The following is a 21,190-nucleotide window of genomic DNA, read 5'->3' on the forward strand; positions in this document are numbered from 1 at the left end:
TTTTAAGGGCAGAAGGGACAATTATATACTGTACCGTGATGAGGTTAGTTGAGCTTGTAGATAACAAGACATGTCCTCTTGGCATGTGTAACTCACGCACCTCCTGGGTGTGGTGTTCTGTCCCATCTAGTGGCACCGAGACCACTTAGAGATTAATGAGTCTGCTCTACAGCCTTAGCTAACAGTCATATGGCTTTTTAGCTCATGCAGTAGAGACTCATCCACATAGCTCCAGAGGTCCAAGGTTTGACCACGAATGTCAGTGTTACACATGCACTGCTGAAGGGATTGAATATCCATTTGTTGTAAAACAAAAGGCTGGTTTTAGTTCTAAACCCGTTTCTCCAAGTGCATGTTAATCTTTTTTATTTTATTTTTTTTAAAGGTAGGGAGTGTTTTTAGTTGTACTACATTTTTTAATAACTCCTATTTGGTATTTAAAACATCTGTCTTTTAGTTTATTTTTAAGGGACATATTTTTAAGCAAGTGTAAAAGTGAAACGTTATCTCCCTCATATTCGTCAGGTCTTACCTATCAGTTGTATTCTGTAAACAGATTTCCCTTCCATTGTGTAAAAGCTGCTTTTTTTTTTTAAGCAGTATCAGGGTCTTAGATGAATATAGACTGTTTACAGAGTAAAACCATTACTGTGCAAAAATTCTGGGGTGTTTGCTGGTGTTAATCATTCCTTACCTGATAACTGTAGGGTATTGGTGACAGATTTTTATTTGCATTTGAAGTATGGTGCTGAGCCATAGGTGGTTGCTAAGAGTTGTCAGATGACACTTGCTCACATGAGAGCCATTAAGAGGGTGTTGTAGCCAGTGTTAGAACAACCTTGCAGCTAAGGGCAAGTCAGTGCAAAAGCAACTATGCTCTTTCTATCAGAGGCCATATGGTTTGGTCTTGTGACCAAATAAATAATTGCCAGCTACATAATCTCATACCAGGAAACAAAGGTAGTTAAAATCAGTATTAGCTGCTGTATCTGCTGACTGCTTACCGGGCTTGGTGGAAAAACTCCGGCAACAGAAGCAGGAGATAATCTTGGATGGGCTTTGAAATTTGAAAGTTCCGTGTGGTGGTCTAATCTGGGATAAATACTACATCACGTTGGATGCAATTGTCTTCCTGAATTATTGGTTGGCAGAACATGCTACTCTAGTTCTAAAAAAGAAACCCAGTGGATTGCTACAAAAGACTTGGTTGAATTTCTGAGAGGAAATGTCTATGGTTGCTGGATGCTGAGCCATTGTGAAGCAACTAACTTAAAGCCATATCTCTTAAGCCAGTATTCAGTATTTTCAAGAAGCTTTGGGAGAGTACATCTGAACTAAGAAGATGTGTGGAGGTACACCAAAAACTGCACACAACACAGGAGGGCAAACAGACCGAGCAAGAAACAGTAATAATGCCTCTTGCCCACTGGGAAATAATATCTCAAACACAAGATTAGATAAAAAGGATAAATCTTTTGTGCCAGAACAGAGCACCAATCGTAAAAGCAGTGTCAATACATTGCTGCAAAACAGGTAGGCCAGTTATCTTTTTTGAAAATGTAATTTTCAGAGGTAATTGGGTGTTCTAGCTTGCATTCTACTGGAAATATAACCATGTGACTAAAATGCCATAAAGTCAACGAATTGAAAAGCTGTTTTCCAAATGGGGCCATAATACTCCAAAGTTCTTCTTCATTGGTTACTCAGACCAAATTTGTCACTCTAACACAAGTTGTATATACATGCTACCTGGGTCCTAAATGCCAATAGTTGAAAGAGAAATTAAGTTTCGATAATACTGTGTAATTTCAGCTAGTGGCACAAACTTTCCTTCCCCTTCTAAAACTGTTTCTGATCTTCTTTGCCTGCCCCATGTCAGTGGGTCAATCAGTAACATTTTGTAGGGGATGGGGGGAGAAAGAGATGGAAATGAGGGGACGGTTGCTTCAGTTGCTGAACATCTCCAGGAACAAATCCCAAGATCAGGCAATAAACTAATACTGAGTTTGGTTACTGTCCTGTTATAACTTCTTAGTGATGTTTTTATTCAATTAATAAAGCTCTTGAGTGAAAGCTATGAAGCAGTTCCAAGTTGTATTGTTTTCTTACAACTACCGTGTAACAAAACTCTGTTACTCTCTCCCCTCCATCGTGGGTTTAAAAGTAAAAACTACCTTATTGAGTATAGTTGAAATAGGTTAAGAAGACATCACTAGCCCAACAGCTTGTTCAGTATTTGCTGCACTGAAACATCAGTTTGTACCTTCTCAAAGTAATGTTTTTAAAGCAAACTGAAATACTTCTCAAATCTAAACAAATGAATTGCTGTTCAGCTGGAGTATATGCATAGATCTCAGAATATACATCTGGCTATTATGAAGGTAAGCTGCAAGCTTTGTTTGTTGAGATCAGAGTTCTGTTGACCCCTGCAAAAATGGATGATCTGAGAACAATATGCTGGTTAAGGCTTCTGAGTATTTGCAGCTTTCTGATGATCATTTGGAGTGCAGTAAGGGGTGAATTTTTCAATTTTTAGCGTGATCAATATTACCAATTAAATTCTGCATATTTATTGTATCTCAAACTGTTTAATATCTTCAGAATCACTTCAGCTATCTTTACATTTTCTAAAGCAACTGGGAATGCTCTTCTAGTTCATTTAAAAAAAAAATCCTGTCCTTCAGTGTATAGCAATACATACATGGAAAATAATATAGTAACTAAGTGCTACATGAAGAAATCGAATCGAGGCTTGTGAAAAGCAAATATAATTTAAATTTTCCCCTAAGCAAAAGAGGTCACCTTATATCCAAGTTATCCTCTCTTATGTATAGCAGAAGACATCTGAATAAGTTTAAAGAAGCAGCTTTGCCACTATTTTGGGGAGAGTGAAGGATTTTTAGCATTAGCATTTTTACCTGATGCTAACAAGAAACCTGGTGAAACACTCTGAACAAACCAGCTTTTAGTTTTTAAAAAGGAAAAAAAAAAAGATTCTAAGCATGTCCTTCATTTTCCTGAGTGGATGACTTGTTTCCACAAACAGATATTGAAGAGTGCCAGCCTCATATTAACTATAGAAAAGCTATGAGAACCATGTGAACATAGAATTTTTTTTGCTAAAATTCTTAGTTATTAGTTCTGGCATCTTTCCATACACTGGGGTGAACTGCTCCTGCTTACCACTGTCCATTTTTTTAATTTGCCTGAAGTTTACCCTAGTGTACTCTTTGCGTATCACAGCTCCTCTATTTTGTTTGGTTCCAACTGTCTTAAAGTTAACTCAATATCATATTAGTCAGGTATAAAAAAATAGTCATAATACTTGGTGGATCTTATATAATGTCTGTGCCGTTCAGTAGCTAGGTAATTGCAAACAGCTGGACCTGGTGTTAATAAAGAGAACAATTAAAACTGAACAAAACAACAACAAAAAATAGCTACTTTGCATTTTCCAATTGAGCACACACAGATTTAGCTACTGAAGCGATCCCTGATTGTATTACGTGTTGCTGTTAAAGAGGAACTGAAAACGTATTTTAAAATTGATTTAAGCATCACCGTTTCCTAAGTATTCTGTGTTGTAAATGGGTTTGAAATGGACTAATAGAACTTTTTTAGTTTGTTGCAAATAGAAAATTAGAAATTACCCTTAAGCATGCTGTTAGGACTTCAGAAAAAAGTATAAATTCTCTATTTTGAATATTTTTTCCACTACAATTTAGAAATTAGTGATGCAGAAGTGGGTAGGTTTTCTCTTCCACCAAACCCTTAAACAAAATAGACTTGCTTTAAACATCAGAGGATAACTCGCCAAAGCAGAAGTTCACTATAGTTTACCTGGACTAACCGTACACCATTCCTGCAATGCCAAATGTCATTATAGTTGTGGGGGAAATTCTCTTATGTGAAGATGAGCATAAAATTGCCTTTCGTAACAAGGGTGAAATTGGTCAATTGATAGTTACATTAAATATAAACATTACTAGTGTATATCAAATGCAATTAAACACAAAGCTGTGTGTGTGTGACTCCAAGGCACATTAAGTGTAGGATATGATTGACATCAGACACCATGGTTTTGGAGCTGTGTATTATATGAAACAGCGTAGACAATACAGGATGGAAAAACAGCTATGTGTTTTTGTGAAGGGGGAAAAATTGCTAGTCATGTGAGAATCTTGTGCCTTGTGATGGATTCCACAAGGATTTGACATTACTGGATGTGTGTCCATGTGTTGTTTTCCATGTGTATTTGAATGACATCTGATCTTATTATGATCATGGATGGATCACTTCTGTAGTGTGAAACTGGATAGTTCAAGACATATTCTCCCCCCCCCCCCCTTTCCCTGGTGTAATTCAAACATTACAATGTGGAATAGACTTGAGAGGCATTCTCTGAAGTTCCCTCTTTCAGTTCAGCATATTCTGTGTAAGCAGTGCAGTCCTTTCTCATGCAAGATTTGAGATCTGCTTGACAGAAGCTTAAGTAACATTTTCTTAACGGGCTAATGTCTGGAGTTAAAAATTATCAGTTCAAATTGATTCTAATTTCTTTTGGTGTGCAGCATAGCTGGGATAGGGAAACTGGACACAGTACCTCAGCAGGCTGATAACAGAATATAGAGCTGAAATTCAACTCCGTTCATTCTTGGCCAAAAACTGTTGCCTTGCTACCTGAATGTGGGTCTTTGGTCATTTAAAATAGGTGGGGCAGTATGGGGAAATCTACACTGCTCCTGGCCATGCTATCCCTGTTTTTGGGTAAATAAAGCAGCCAACTTGGTGCTTTTCAGGAGCTTTACATTTTAATTTAAAATCAAACATGTATAGATTCCATTTTTGTTTGTTTAAAGGAGTTTGGGTCCCCTTTCAGCAAATTAGCACTGTGATTTCTGAAAGAATGTGGAAAGGAATTGAGGGGGCAAGCTATAAATGAACAGGGATGGAATTGGAAAAAGAGACCAAATGCATGAGGTAAATTGAGGCAAATCCATGGGCTGTTTTGATTTCCTCCTTGGTTCAGTTTTGAACTGGAGCCTATAATGAATCTCGATAGGCAGTTGGTGGGAAAATAGGGATGAAGGCTGGACTGCAGGAGGTGGAGTGGTTGTAGTTTTTAGCATATGTGAGGTGTGTAGGAATTCCACTGGGTAACAGTGAGCAGAGCCAAATAGGTTTGATTGCATACAGGTTAACTCCCCTAATAATAACACTATGACTATCTTTGAAAGGGCAGACTTAAAAACAAAAAACTTAGTGTTTGTCTAGTACTCCTACCTCTTGAAAGCAGTGTGTTTGTGTGTGTGTGTGTGTGTGTGTAAAAAACACATTAAAAGTGAGGAAAATCGTTAGTAGCAAAACAGCCTTCAGCATCATTTTGTGGTCTTAGACATGCATATAATACCTATTGCCTTGGTATCAGAGCCTCTTGCAATCTAAGAATGTTGTGTTAGAGGAGCAGATGGTTTATTTTAACTGCAGACAGCCCTCCCACCCCCCAAAAAAACCCCAACCAACAAAAACATTAGAAAGGAACATCAAACTCTTTGAGTTGGTTAGGGCTAAAGAAGCATCCTTTTCAAACCTGGAAGTCCTGCCTAAGCAATACCAGTGGATTGGAACAAAGTACACTTAGGAAAACACATAATAAATAGTCCAAAGAATCAAGATAAAACATGAAGAGCAAGTTAAAGTACTTTAGAAACAAAACAGCTATTTGTGTGACTCTGGGCTGTTCATGGGAGAGGGCAATTAAGCCTGGTCTTCCATGGTGGTGTCTTCCTCCTTTCCTGTTAAAATCAGTAGGAGTTGAGGATGTTCAGCTCTTTGCAAGATTGGGCCCTTTAACAGAGGACAAGTTAAAGCAGCAAAGAAATTGTATGAACTTCTTGTTTTCTAGTGGTTTGTTTATTTGTGGGATATACTTTTTTTTTTTTTTCCCTTTCAGTAGAGCCTAGTCAGGAAAATTCCTATTCCAGAGGCACTCTGTGTAGGAAATCAATGTGGCCTCGACATTCTGTTATGCAACATGATAAACTAAAATGTCTATTAAAAACAGCTGTACTCTTGTCCCCTAGATATGGTCCATCCAAGTCAGAGCTGAGGCACATCACCTCAGCACGTTGCCTGGTATGGAGAAGCTTGCATTTTTGCTACCTATGCTGCTCTGTGGACAGAAGATTTCAGTGCACATCTGTTGTTCCAGCTTCTTACATGAGCTATACAATTTATGTAAAAACAAGTTCTTGTGGCACCTTAGAGACTAACACTTTTTTACAGTATGTAAGGTGAAAACTATTATGTAACCTAAGAAAGATAATTAAACCTCCATACTCTAAGGTGTAGGCTGACTGCCTGAGAGATTAGGAAGGAATGTCTTCCCCTGCTCCACCTTCCTCCCCATCAGATGCACCAATGATTGTTTAAGCCCTGTTGCATTTGATTATACAACAGTTTGGGAAAAGAAGTAAAGAAAACTGCTTACAGTTGAAATTGCAGGGAGGGATTTTCAGAGGAGAACAATGCTATTACTTGAAACATGTTTTTAATACAAAATTAAGATTGTAAACATCTTTTCACTCATATCACTTTTAGACTTTTTTTTAACTTTCACGTTTTTCTGTAGATTAAGAAATGAGTGCTCTAATTCATGAAACATTAATATAAGAACGATTCCTGCATCAACCTTAACTCTCCCCCATTACCTTTATCTGCCCTCCTTAGTTGTGGGAGAATCCCAGCCCTTGCTGAATGAATGAAACTAAATCTTCCCTGCTTGAATATATGAATGTAAAATGAGGAATATTACAGCATGATATGGCCTGCACCCATTCTTCCAGCCTTCCTCAGTTGTTTAGAGATCCAGGCTTATTCTGCAAGGATGTGTGAAAGTAGTGGAGGTTAGGGGGCCTAAAGTAGGATATGGGAAATATGATCTCAGGCCAGCCTTCATGAGGTCTTTAGGAACTGGATACCTTATTTACCCTACATGAGTGGATGACTAGAAAAGGGTTTTGTGTTGACTGCATGTAGAAGTGGTTTCTGGTTTAAACTACCAAAAAAAAAAGGGGGTGGGGAAGGTGGTTGCCAAATCTCTAGTCTCTGATTGGTGAGCAGGTGGGTTTGACGTTAACAGGCGGCTATGCTGAGTTATGTCTTGAATGGTGGGTGTCTGGGCAATAGCCAAAAGTTAGACTCAGAGTGGTAATCTGCATCAATGGAGCATAGCTAAGGTTAGTGTTGTGGTTACTGAGTGTAGAAGATTTGGACTGCATTAGTCTCTTTCTTTTGGTTGCTTTCCTGACTTTCAAAAAGGGGAAACAATAAATGTTAATGGATATTTGTTTACGTCCTTAACTCAATATGAGTTTCCTGTCTGAGAACTTCTCTAATTTGTAAATAGTTTTTCCTATTATGATTTATTAATGCCATAAATGTGCATAGTGCTTGACAGACATGCCTTGCACTGAAGAGCTTAATCAAAACTACATAAATAATGTAACAAGAAATTACAGTGATGCATGGGGAAAGTGAAGGAAGAGAAGCTTTCAACTAAGATGAAGGGGAAAGTGCTCTGAGGAGAGAATTATTTGCAAAGAAATGTGGTGGGGTTTTTTGTTTTTTGGTTTTTTTTTACTCTTTTTAGTTAGGAAGTTATAGTACTTGTACAAATTCTTGATAGGTGTGTATCAAAAAGGAAAGCATGATCATTATAGCAGTGAGCTTTTGTTTAAAGATATACAGCAATATAGTCCTCCGATCTCTCCGTTTAACAGGGTGTTACCATATTACAGAGTGAGCATCGTTATCACATCCATGACCTGTTGTTTCTAAAGATTTTATTAAATTGAGTATAGTCTCTGATTTCACATATTTAGCAAATCCAGTCATGTCTGTGACAACTTAATTTTATTCACGCTTGGATTGTGCTTCTGGTAGAGTGGTAGGCTTTTTTGAATGAAGTCGAAAAGCAGTAAATCAATATAAGAAGGTGTCCTATTTCTAATCTTAAATCTTTCTTTCACTTATGAGATTTGAGCTTTGAAAAAAGCATAAAATATCAGTAATTCTCCATAGCAGTCATTCTGAAATCAGAATGCCTGTAACCGTGTGCTCTTAATATAAGAGGGTTAACCTCAGCTGAGGGCACAGAGTTTGCAACCTCCTTGAACCCTAGAGGTTTGACTGTCAGAGCTTACAGATTCAAGGCCTAGCAAGTTTTTAAGCATTACTGAGACTTGTTAGTTATACATAGGTTTCATTATTGGTACCCTGACGACTAGCACAAAGAGTTCATTGCTTGGTGTCAGTGCAGTTATCAGCCATATGCATTCCTTCACCCTACTACACAGTTACTGCTGTGTCTGATTGTGGTATATTTATGTATAGTCTCCAAATGAGTGTTACATTTTTGACAAAAAAGAAGTTTCTGATGCACAGGTTCAGGTAACTTTTAATGGAATATAACAAATGTATTTAAATTGCTAGTTTATATTCTGGCATTAGTGAAAACGCTTTTTGTTTGTATGGTGTAACTTGTTCACTTAGTTTCTAAGATCTACCCCTGGAATTTTATTAGTTCATGTGAATTTAAAACTGGGCCCTTAATATGTTAATATAAGGAACAGAAGGAAGAGGGACTTGTTTGGTTTTTGTGGGTAAAACCTATGCAAAAACCTTGGGTCCTTTACTACGGTACTATGTTTTAAATAGAGACAAATATTTAGTTCTGCTGCACTTTGGACAAAAATAGTTTGACTGTGTCACATGCTTATTTGAGATAAACGTTTAGATTTCAGTCAACAATCAGTTGAGGGCCTCCACGTTTCTGATGGCAAAGCTCCAAAAGTAAGGATCGCACACGGTGGAAAAACCTGCTGAACCCAACCATGATTTGTAAAAGTATGCACGTTCAGTGCTGTTTTTAAAAGTGTGGGTTCTGGTACCTTGGAAAGGGTCTACCTTAAAATGTCTACTTTTACCTTCCGATGTGACCGTTGCACTACTGTTGATCTTTTTTAATTACAAAACCATAGTTGTTTTGGAAAGAACCTGGATTTGTGCTGGAAATGGCCCACCTTGATTATCATACACATTGTAAGGAGAGTGGTCACTTTAGATAAGCTATTACCAGCAGGGGGGTGGGGGGAGAGAAAACCTTTTGTAGTGATAATCACCCATTTTTTCATGGTTTGTGTGTATAAAAAGTCTTCTGTACTTTCCACAGTATGCATCCGATGAAGCGAGCTGTAGCTCACGAAAGCTTATGCTCAAATAAATTGGTTAGTCTCTAAGGTGCCACAAGTACTCCTTTTCTTTTTGCAATTTGGTTCCTGCCACCACTGTGCAAAAGACCCAAATGATGGTACATACTTCCTTCACTTATTCAAGTCCGTTAGCTCTCTGGTGAGATAACAACATAACTTCTGACTGTATTTGCAATCCGCAGCTGGTCCTGTTCAGAGTTTGACTTGAATGAAATCCGCCTGATAGTTTACCAGGATTGTGAGAGAAGAGGCAGACAGGTCTTGTTTGATTCCAAAGCAGTCCGCAAAGTTGATGAGGCAGCAGCTCAGGTATGAAACACTAATACGCGTCTGTCCTTTGATTCTTTTTGTTCTCTGGCCCCAAATGGAAATAATTTTAAAAAAAAATGCTAATTTCTGCATTTCTTATTTTGGAAGTTTTTGCTGCATTTGTTGTGGGTGAAAACTTTTTTGAAATTTTCAGGACACACCTGTTACAGCTACATTCGAAAAGCCTAAAATAACACATTCTAGCTTACTGCCTTTTAAAAAAAAAAAATATATGGTGACTGATATAAAACAATATAGGCCCTGCTCATAGGCATTGCTCAATGGACTTGATCCTTTTTTAATTTAGTATTTTTCTGACATAGTCAACTTTTGTATATGTTGAAGCTGATCATTTTTCATTTTTTAGGCCTGATTCTTGCACACAAGTTGCACAGAGATGTCTGCTTATTTCACTGGGAGCTGGCATGTGTTCAGATGCACTTGTCTTCCCTTTGGATCTCTTTAGTTAAAACTATAAAGTCACTCTTTTTTTTTTAATTGTCACCACTCCATTTTTGTTACTCTTTGTAAAGTCGAGTATGTGCATGTGACTGAGACAATAGCAGACAATACATAATTTTGAATGTTGTGAGACAAACCAGTGAAAACAAGGAAATGTACAATTAAGGTGTGGCTTGATCTCTGCCAGTATCTGGATCTACAAGGCTGCACTTAAACGGTATTCTAATATGTCCAGTTGACATTAAGAAGACAAAAGTGATACATAGAGTATGTCTTCCTTGTTAGCTGTACTTTTCTTCTACTCAGTTACAGTTCTGAGGCTAGGCCTACACTATAAATTTACATCAGTATAACTACATCACTCAGGGGTTTGAAAAACCCACACTCCTGAGCAACACAGTTTCATTGACCTAACCCGCCGTGTAGACAGTGCTTTGTTGATGTGAGGGCTTCTCACGGAGGTGGATTAACTACGCCGACAGGAGAAGCTGCAGCATGTTAAGCATAGACCTATCCCAAAACTCCATTTTGTTATAAAACAGTTTTATTGGATAGATTTCAAATTACAGCTAACACTGTTGACCAGAATGTGTTGAATGGTACAGTCAGTGTGTAATTACTAGCTATAATGTACACTTTAAATAGCAGTGCTTTGTGGAAATGGCTCTCATGAAAAAGTTTAAACACAGTCATCTGAAACTGTATTTAAATTAAGCTGCATGAGTATCACATGTTGGCTTAACCCACATTAGTAAGGCACACATGATGATCATGACTGATCATCTACTTATGAGAGTAAATAGGTCAGTGTGGCCTATATTAATCCCTTTTTTCCTGTTATGAGCCCCAATATCAAGGTCAGTACTATATATCCAAGGGGTTGATTACACAATGTTGCATTTGCTTCAGAAGAATGGGAAGGTATATTTACAACTATATAAAAAAGTTTTGCTCCTCTTAAAGACATAAACATTTTAAACAAAAAGGGTAATTTATAAAGTATAATCTCCATTTAAAATATTGTTCTTAGAGAGAGAGTTTCTCCATTGTTTTCAAAAATATCCTATAACAAATAGGACATGCCACCTTATTTTCATACCAGACACTGAAATAGCCACTTAAAGTTAAATATTCAGAATTGCAAATCAGAAACTATGTATGGCTTTGACATGCTCTAGTTAACACTTGGTGCACCCGCATTTTCCAGACTTCCAGGCTAGGGCCCAACCCTGCAGCTATTTGTCAATGACCAGCTTCTTTTGACTTCAGTTTAGAACAGGATCAAGCCCTGAATGAGCAAAGAATTAGGGAGCTTCTCCCCTTCATATAAACAAATAGGATAGATTTAAGGCAGTTTTACCTTTAAATCTGTTTATCTGGGGAACTAGGCGGATTATCTTCTATTAACAAGTAGGGTGACGAGATGTCCCGATTTTTGGGTCTTTTTCTTATATAGGCTCCTATTACCCCCACCCCATCCCGATTTTTCACACTTGCTGTCTGGTCACGCTACTAACAAGGGTATCGAAAAGTATGGTTAATCGTGCTGTAGTATATTTAATGTGTTTCATTCTAGTTATTCCTGTGGGTGGCATAGAGTGGAACACTTTTTTAATATTAAGGCTGTTTTTGTCAATAGCTTGTGTCAAGCACATGACTACTAACATTTGTGCATTTATAACCGCCTAATGACAGTCACATTGGGAATTAGATAAACAGCAGTTACATAAATGCAGTGTCAAGCAAAAGCTGCACAAAAGGAATGCAAATATGTGGTAAAATATGAAAGACCAGTTAGCTACATGTAGAAAAAACAACAAAATCCTCTACACGTGTCTGGTTAGTTTCATAATTGATAGTAAGAGGGCTGGCTTGTGCCGCTGCTATAGTCAAACCCATTTCTGCTCCCTAGAATTATGAGAGTGCTACTGGATTGTCTCTGCCATCTCCCTCTGAGCCCCACCCAAGAGCATGTCTTAAATTCTCATTTTCTTGGTTTTAGAACTATGTCAGTGCAAACTCCTAGTGTATCAGTGTAAAGCAAAGTTTACACAGATGCAACTTAAACCTGCTTTGCACCAGTGAAGCATGTGTGCATTAATGTAGTTACACCACTGGCATTTTTTAAATGTATGCCGTGCCAGAGATTGTTGATTCATTAGTATTTGTGTATAGTACCCAATACAATGAAGTCCGGATTGAGACGTCTTATTATAGAATCATAGAATATCAGGGTTGGAAGAGACCTCAGGAGGTCATCTAGTCCAACCCCCTGCTCAAAGCAGGACCGATCCCCAACTAAATCATCCTAGCTAGGGCTTTGTCAAGCCAGGCCTTAAAAACCTCTAAGGAAGGAGATTCCACCACCTCCCTAGGTAACCCATTCCAGTGCTTCACCACCCTCCTTGTGAAATAGTGTTTCCTAATATCTGCCACCACTGAGAACAGCCGAGCTCCATCGTCTTTGGAACCCCCTTGAGGTAGTTGAAGGCTGCTATCAAATCCCCCCCCCCCCCCCACTCTTCTCTTTTGCAGACTAAATAACCCCAGTTCCCTCAGCCTCTCCTTGTAAGTCATGTGCCCCAGCCCCCTAATAATTTTTGTTGCCCTCCGCTGGACTCTCTCATGGTCACTGCTGCCCACTTGCCACCCACTTCTGCTTCCCCTACCAGTTCTTCCCTGTTTGTGAGCATCAGGTCAAGAGAAGCATGGTCCCTCGTTGGGTCCTCCAGCACTTGCACCACGAAGTTGTTCCCAACACTCTTCAAAAACTTCCTGGATTGTCTGTGCACTGCTGTATTGCTCTCCCAGCAGATGTCAGGGTGATTGAAGTACCCCATGAGAACCAGGGCCTGTGATCTGGAAACTTCTGTTAGTAGTCCGAAGAAAGCCTTGTCTACCTCATCCTCCTGTCTGGTGGTCTATAGCAGAATCCCACCACGACATCACCCTTGTTGCTCTTGCCTCTAAACTTAACCCAAAGACTCTCAACAGGCTTTTCTCCAGTTTCATACTGGAGCTCTGAGCAATCATACCACTCTCTTGCATACAGTGCACCTTGTCTCCTCTACCTGTCTCCTCTGCCTGCCTTTTCACCTCCACTTTTTCTCCCCCGCCTGTCCTTCCTTAACAGTGTATACCCATCCCTGACAGTGCTCCAGTCATGTGAGTTACCCCACCAAGTCTCTGTTGTTCCAATCACATCATAGTTCCTTCACTGTGCCAGGACTTCCAATTCTTCCCGCTTGTTACCCAGGCTTCTTGCGTTCGTGTACAGACACCTAAGATAACTAGCGGATTGCCCTACTTTCTCAGTATGAATCAGGAGGCCTCCGCTGTTGCACCTTCCTCCTTGTGTTTCCTCCCGGTATCCCACTACCCCACTTACTTCTTAGGACTTAGGTCACAATCCCACGGTAAACCTAGTTTAAAGCCCTCCTCACGAGGTTAGCAAGCCTGTCTGTGAAGATGTTTCCTCTCTTCATTAGGTGGATCCCATCTCTTCCTAGCAATCCTCCTTCCTCTATCTGCATTGGGGGTTGCAATGCTAACAGTTTAAGAAAATGAAAAAATTTCAAAGAGTATGTCTACACTTGCAGCTGGAGGTGTGATTCCCAGCTCGTAGAGACATACCCACTCTAGCTGTCATCGAGCTAGCCCTCTAAAAATAGTTGTGTAGTTGGGGCAGCAAACAGCAGCATGGTCTAGCCATCCTGAGCACAAACGTGCCTGAACCTCAGGGGTGTGGACTCAAGGTGGTTAGTCCATGCTGCTGCACACTGTTGCTCATGCTACCCTAGCTACGCTACTGTTTTTAGCATGCTAGCTTGATGAGAGCTACCACAGAGATTTCTACAAGAGCACGATATTTCACATCCCCCGCTCCCAGCATAGATATAGCCAAACACACGCTTTGCCAGCATTTATTCTAGGCAAACTAGCCCTTTTGATGGCTAGCTAAAAGGGGTTTATGTGAATGTTTGTTTTTTAAACAAAAATATTGTTTTTAAATTGGCAACTCTGCATGCAAGAACTTCTATTTTTAAGTTTATTCAAAGAGGGCTAAATGCTTCTTTTCTTAGTAACATTGTGGTAAATGTTATCCATGTAAACAGCATGCAATTGTTGAAAGGTTAAGAGTCTTTTTGTAGTAAAAACTGCGTAGTAGAGCGAGTCAAACAATACAAACAGTGAGTTGAGAGTAAACTTGGGGAGTTGGCAATGCAGTTTTTGACAGGTGAATATTACACACTAAATATTCAAACAGCCAGTGGTTTATTCTTAAATTTATACACAAAGGATTATTCATTCTAATATTCCTACCAATTATTCTCTATTTGTGTTTTTCTGGCTGTTCTTCTGTTGAAGAAATCTGCTGTTAATTTGTGAAGCAGAAACAATACCATGCAATCTAAGAGACTGACCACACTCTATCCATAGAAAGCAGCTCATACAATGAGATTTATTTGCATAAATGTTAGCAAATTATGTTATAGATTGCAGCTCACTGCTGATTTCTATGAAATGTATGCTCACAGGGAAAAAAAGACCCATTTGCTGCGGATAAATTTGTAACAAATTACTTTGACCAGGATCATGATGGCTGAAAAAGCAGAGTATTTATATACGGTGTGTGCCATGTATTTCTATAACCAAAAACTTAATTCATTGGTAGACTTAAGTTCAAGAATAATCCTACACTTCTGTTCTCCTGGGCATCACTTTCCTTTCTCTTGAAAACCCAGAGTTACTTGGATGTATTTATTTATTTATTTAAACCCAAAAATAAAATCTTTCAAAATTTATTCTTTTGCTCCAGTATCTTCTTAATAAAACTCTTCTGAGATCACTAGAGTGCAGCTAGAAACAGAAATCTTCATGTTTGTTAAACTTACTTTCATCATCAACCTTTTCTGACACAGAAAATAGTAGAGGATGCTCCAGGAAAGGCTTCTGCCAAGTGCTGCCAAGCAAGCAATGGGACCAATAGTATTTCTTCCCACAGTTCATCAGTGGGCTGTACACAGCATGTCAAGGACCAGCTTCCAAAGTACCAGGTAACGTTAACACATAGATGCAGATCTATATATAGATTTGCATCAATGACTAAAGATGATACCTTTGTGTTAAATTCACAAATGCCTGCTTAAATGTTTATGTAGAATTTGTAGTATGTCAAATATGAAACTGATGCTGAGGATCTGAACTGTATTTCTTTCCTTCCACAAGTTGAGGAGAGGGGTGTTTTATTTTATTTTTAAAGTGTTATATAAGTTTAGTCATTTCTATGTTCGGTTTTTAAAATTGCACAATTCTTCAGTTTTTCTGAACTTTTACATAAAATAGTTTATAATCTAAACTTCGACATTTCAAAAATATGTACGTGCTCTGTTGCTCTCCACATTTTTGGTCTAGAAAAACGTTTTTTTCTCAGTCCTCTGTTGCAGGAGCCAATGCTCATAACTTCTGCAGGAGTGCAGCTGAGTATGGGAAAGATTTTAAACGGACCCCGTCAATATGAAATCTAGTCAGCTTCTAAAAAGTGGCTAAATATTTTCAGGTTCTGTATATGGCCCTCTGTACAACCCACAAAAATTGGCAATCGTATCTTCCTGGTTTATTTAAAAATGCTTTTCTCTTCTGTTTTGATCTCCTGAAAGTGGAGAAACTGAGGTGAAGTTTCTGTAAAGACTTAAAGCATATGACTAGTCATACCACAGTCAGTGTGACTATGGCCATATAAAAAGTTAGGCCCTTATCCTACACTCAGTTATGCATGTGCTGAACTTCCCATGTTGAGGAAATGGTGAAGTTGACTACACAAAATACTGTCAAATATACAAAGGGAATTAGGCCTTAGATAAAACTTGTTTGTTTATACATGTAACTAGAAACTTTTTTAATTACTTCAGTTGGTGCTAGTTTTTGTGTATAGGTGAGGTCCTTTCCTTCAGTCTTTCAGTTCTAGTAATCTTAGGGTATATTTATGCAGCAAAACCCCCCCCAAATAAAAGAGCAGCAGCAGCAGGGAGTCTCAGAACCTGGGTCAGTTGACTCAGGCTCGTGCTGTGAGGCTAAAAATAGCAGTGTAGACACTCTGGTTCCAGTTGGAGCCTGGGCTCTGAAAACTGTTGAGGAAGGAGGGTCTCAGAGCCCAGGCTCCGGCCCAAGCAGGAACATCCACACTGCTATTTATAGATACAGCGCAAATCTGAGTAAGATGACTCAGGCTCTGAGACTTGCTGCTATGGAAGTTTTGTTTGCTGCATAGACTTACCCTTAGGTGTTACCTTAACAGTAGGCTTTAAAAATTTAAAAATTTCTCTTTAAAAAGTGCATACTTCGTTGTTGTTGGGTTTTTTTTCTGCAAAATACCTAGAAGCCTGCCATTGAGGCTATGTCTATCCTACAGCTTATGTTGGCATAACTTGTGTCGCTCGGGGCGGGGAGGAAATAAATCACCCCACTGAGCAACATAAGTTACACCGACATAAGCGCTGGTGTGGACAGCACTATGTTAGCGGGAGAGCTTCTCCCACCAACATAGCTTTCTGCTGCACATGGGGGGCTGGAGTAGTTAATGGGAGAGCTCGCTCCCATTGGCTTACAGCAGCTACATTAGACAGTTCACAGCGACACGGCTGCACCTGTGAGCTCTCTAGTGTGGCTGTGCCCCTAGTAACTGAATTTTTTAAATTTAGTCAGAACAAGGCAGCTAATTCCACGGAGCAAGGTCTGTTGCTTTTGTGCACTTTTCCAGTCTCCTAAAGACAACATGGGAGTTTCTCAGGTGCTGTCAAGGTTCCTTCCCCACTCTGAACTCTAGGGTACAGATGTGGGGACCTGCATGAAAAACCCCCTAAGCTTATTTTTACCAGCTTAGGTTAAAACTTCCCAAGGTACAAACTATGTTACCTTTTCCCTTGGACTTTATTGCTGCCACCACCAAGCGTCTAACAAATATATAACAGGGAAAGAGCGTGCTTGGAAACGTCTTTCCCCTCAAAATCCTCCCAAACCCTACACCCCCTTTCCTGGGGAATTTGCATAGGTGAACACAGAACCAAGATCTTGGATCTTAAGAACAATGTAAAAACAATCAGGTTCTTAAAAGAAGAATTTTAATTAAAGAAAAAGAATTACCTATGTAAAATCAGGATGGTAAATACCTTACAGGGTAATCCGATTCAAAACATAGAGAATCCCTCTAGGCAAAACCTTAAGTTACAAAAAGACCCAAAAACAGGAACATACATTCCATTCAGCACAGCTTATTTTAACAGCCATTTAAACAAAATAGAATCTAATGCATATCTAGCTAGGTGACTTACTAAGTTCTAAGGCTCCATTCCTTTTCTGTTCCTGGCAAAAAAAAAAAAAACAAAAAAAAAACCACACACGGACAGAGAGAACCTTTGTTTCTCCCCCCCTCCAGCTTTGAAAGTATCCTCATTGGTCATTTTAGTCAGGTGCCAGCAAGGTTATCCTAGCTTCTTAAACCCTTTCACCTGTAAAGGGTTTTCCTCTGGCCAGGAGGGATTTTAAAGGTGTTTACCCTTCCCTTTGTTTTTATGATACGCCCCCCCCAAATCACAGATAAGGTGAAATGCTGGCTGTGATTTCTTCCTGGAGCTCTTGGAGAAAACAGAGTTAATAAGACACATGCACCTCTAAATATACTACCAAGTGTATAAAGACTAACAATATTTTTCCACATCTCAAGGGCAATTTTAACCAGTTGATTCTGGGAAACTTTCATGGGAGAGTGCATCAGCCACTGTGTTAGAAGCTCCTGAGATGTGTTGGATGTCGAAATCAAAATCTTGGAGAGCTAAACTCCACCGAAGAAGTTCTTTGTTATTTCCTGTGGCAGTATGAAGCCACTGTAGTGCAGCATGGTTGGTTTGCAGGTGGAAACGCCGTCCCCAAACATATGGGCGTAGCTTTTCCAGAGCGTAGACAGTGGCATAACATTCTTTTTCACTGACTGACCAGTTGCTTTCCCTCTCAGACAGCTTCTTGCTAAGAAACACTACAGGGTGGAATTCTTGATCCAGTCTTTCCTGCATTAAAACTGCTCCCACACCATGCTCGGACGCATCTGTGGTTACTAGGAACAGTTTGTCAAAGTCTGGGGCCGTTAGTACAGGGTCAGACAGGAGTGTTGCTTTAAGCTGGTTAAAGGCCTTCTGACACTCTTCGGTCCACTGAATGGCATTTGGCTGTTTCTTTTTGGTTAGGTCTGTCAATGGGGCGGTGATTTGGCTGTATTGTGGTACAAATCGTCTGTAATAACCAGCCAAGCCTAAGAAGGATTGGACCTGTTTCTTTGACTTTGGGACAGGTCACTTTTGGATAGCATCCACTTTGGCCTGTAGGGGGTTGATAGTTCCTTGACCCACCTGGTGTCCAAGGTAAGTCACTCTGTTTAGGCCTATTTGACACTTCTTAGCCTTAACAGTTAGTCCTGCCTCCCTTATGCGCTCAAAGACTTTTTGTAGATGTTCCAGGTATTCTGCCCAGGTATCCGAAAATATGGCCACATTGTCAAGGTAGGCGACTGCATATTCTCCCAATCCTGCTAGGAGACCATCTACAAGTCTTTGGAAGGTGGCAGGTGCATTCCGCAGCCTGAAAGGGAGTACATTAAATTCATACAGCCCGACATGTGCGGTGAAGGCTGACCTTTCCTTGGCGGACTCATCTAGAGGTACCTGCCAGTACCCCTTGGTTAAGTCCAAGGTAGAGATGAACTGGGCCTGTCCCAGTTTCTCTAATAGTTCATCTGTGCGTGGCATTGGATAGTTGTCTGGGCGAGTTACAGCATTATGTTTCTTCTTGGACTACCATAAGCTAATCTCCCCATCTGGTTTGGGAACTAGAACCACTGGAGATGCCCATGCACTGCCAGAGGGGCAGATTACTCCCATCTGTAGCATATCCTGGATCTCCCGTTCTATAGCAGTTTTAGCTTGAGGAGACACCCGGTAAGGTTGGGCTCGAATTGGGTGAGCATTACCTGTGTCAATGGAGTGGTATGCCCGTTCAGTCAGTCCTGGGGTGGCTGAGAACGTCGGTGCGTAGCTAGTGCACAGCTCCTTGATCTGTTGTCGCTGCATACGTCCAAGTGTCATGGAGAGGTTCACCTCTTCCACGCCACCAGCACTTTTCCCTTCGTAGTAGACACCTTCAGGCCACTCAGCATCCTCTCCTCCCTGGGCTGTAAACTGACAAACCTTTAATTCTCTGGAATAAAAGGGTTTTAGAGAATTAATATGGTACACCTTAGGCTTTCGGTTGGAGGTGGGGAATGCTCTGAGATAATTAACAGCTCCCAGGCGCTCCTGGACCGTGAATGGCCCTTCCCACGATGCTTCCATTTTATGGGCCTGGAGCGCCTTTAAGACCATGACCTGGTCCCCTACTTCGAAGGAACGCACTCTGGCATGTTTATCATACCAGGCTTTTTGCTCTTTTTGAGCATCCTTTAGGTTTTCTTTAGCAAGGGCTAAAGAGGTTCAGAGGGTGTTCTGTAGGTTGGTTACAAAGTCCAGAATGTTAGTTCCTGGAGAAGGTGTAAACCCTTCCCATTGCTGCTTTACCAGCTGTAATGGCCCCTTAACCTCGCGGCCATATACAAGTTCAAATGGTGAAAACCCTAAACTGGGATGTGGTACAGCTCTGTAGGCAAAGAGCAACTGCTGCAACGCTAGGTCCCAATCATTGGAGTGCTCATTTACGAATTTATGTATCATGGCTCCCAAGTCCCATTAAATTGCTCCACCAGACCATTTGTTTGATGATGGTAAGGGGTGGCAACCAAGTGATTCACCCCATGAGCTTCCCAAAGGCTTTCCATAGTTCCTGCCAGGAAATTAGTTCCTGCATCTGTGAGGATGTCGGAGGGCCAACCTACCCTGGCAAAAATGTCTGCTAGTGGCTGGCACACACTTTTAGCCCTGGTGTTGCTTAGAGCTACTGCTTCCAGCCGTTGGGTGGCAAAATCCATGAAAGTCAATATGTACTGCTTTCCTCTGGGTGCCTTTTTCAAAAAAGGACCCAGAATATCCACAGCTACTCGCTGAAATGGAACTGCAATGATGGGGAGTGGCTGGAGAGGGGTTTTGACCTGGTCTTGGAGTTTTCCTACTCTTTGGCATATCTCACAAGACTGGACATAGGTAGAGACATCCTTGTCCATTCCCTCCCAGCGGAATGACCTCCCTGAACAGTCTTTGGTCCTGTTCACCCCAGCATGGCCACTAGGGTGATCGTGGGCTAAGCTCAAGAGCTTTACCGGTACTTAGTTGGAACTACCAACTGTCTCTGAGGATTCCAGTCTTCCTGATGTCCACCAGAAAGAGTTTCCTTGTATAAAAGTCCTCTTTCTACAACAAACCTGGATCGATTAGAAGAGCTGAGAGGCGGTGGGTTGCTCCGTGCCGCCATCCAAGCTCTCTGGAGGCTTTCGTCTGCTTCCTGTTCGGTCTGGAACTGTTTCCTTGATGCTGGAGACATCAGTTCCTCATTGGATTGTGGACCTAGGCTTGGTCCCTCTGGAAGCGATGTAGGGGATGGGACTGTTTCCGTTGACTGTGAACTGCTCTCTGTTGGTGCACTATGTTGGGATTCAGGCTCCAGTTGAGCCTCTTGTGTCGGGTTATCGGCTGCTTCCGGTTCTGGGACTGGCTCTGTCTGGGTCTCTGGGACTGGATCCACTACTGCTGTTGCAGACGTTGGCATGGGGTCCGCGTCCGTCGCCTCTTACCGGGTCCTGGTTGAAGTTTCTGGAACAGAGCTAGGCGTGACAGCTTGCTTAGCCTGGCTGCGGGTGACCATTCCCACCCTCTTGGCCCGCTTCACATGATTGGCCAAGTCTTCCCCCAACAGCATGGGGATGGGATAATCATCATAGACTGCAAAAGTCCACGTTCCTGACCAGCCCTTGTACTGGACCAGCAACTTGGCTGTAAGCAAATCAAAAGCGTTTGACTTGAAGGGTTGAATCGTCACTTGGATCTCTGGGTTGATGAAATTGGGGTCCACTAAGGAAGCATGAATAGCCGACACTTGTGCTCCGGTGTTCCTCGACGCTGTGACCTTCTTCCCGCCCACACTCAGTTTCCCTCCACTCCGAGGGTATCTGG

The 21,190-nt window shown here is 40.7% G+C and overlaps 1 protein-coding gene across 3 annotated transcripts in view; it reads left to right on the plus strand.

Annotated features, from left to right (window-relative positions):
* Positions 1 to 21,190, plus strand: part of FNIP2 (folliculin interacting protein 2) — a 90,089-nt gene that overhangs the window by 26,558 nt on the left and 42,341 nt on the right. For all 3 annotated transcript variants that reach the window (XM_073341493.1, XM_073341496.1, XM_078852495.1), the window contains exons 2-3: positions 9,455 to 9,581; positions 14,966 to 15,100. In XM_073341493.1, the coding sequence (XP_073197594.1) occupies positions 9,455 to 9,581; positions 14,966 to 15,100 (262 nt within the window). The remainder of the gene's footprint in view (positions 1 to 9,454; positions 9,582 to 14,965; positions 15,101 to 21,190) is intronic.

Source organism: Lepidochelys kempii, chromosome 4 (genome assembly GCF_965140285.1).
Source record: "Lepidochelys kempii isolate rLepKem1 chromosome 4, rLepKem1.hap1, whole genome shotgun sequence".
Taxonomy (NCBI): Eukaryota; Metazoa; Chordata; order Testudines; family Cheloniidae; genus Lepidochelys; species Lepidochelys kempii.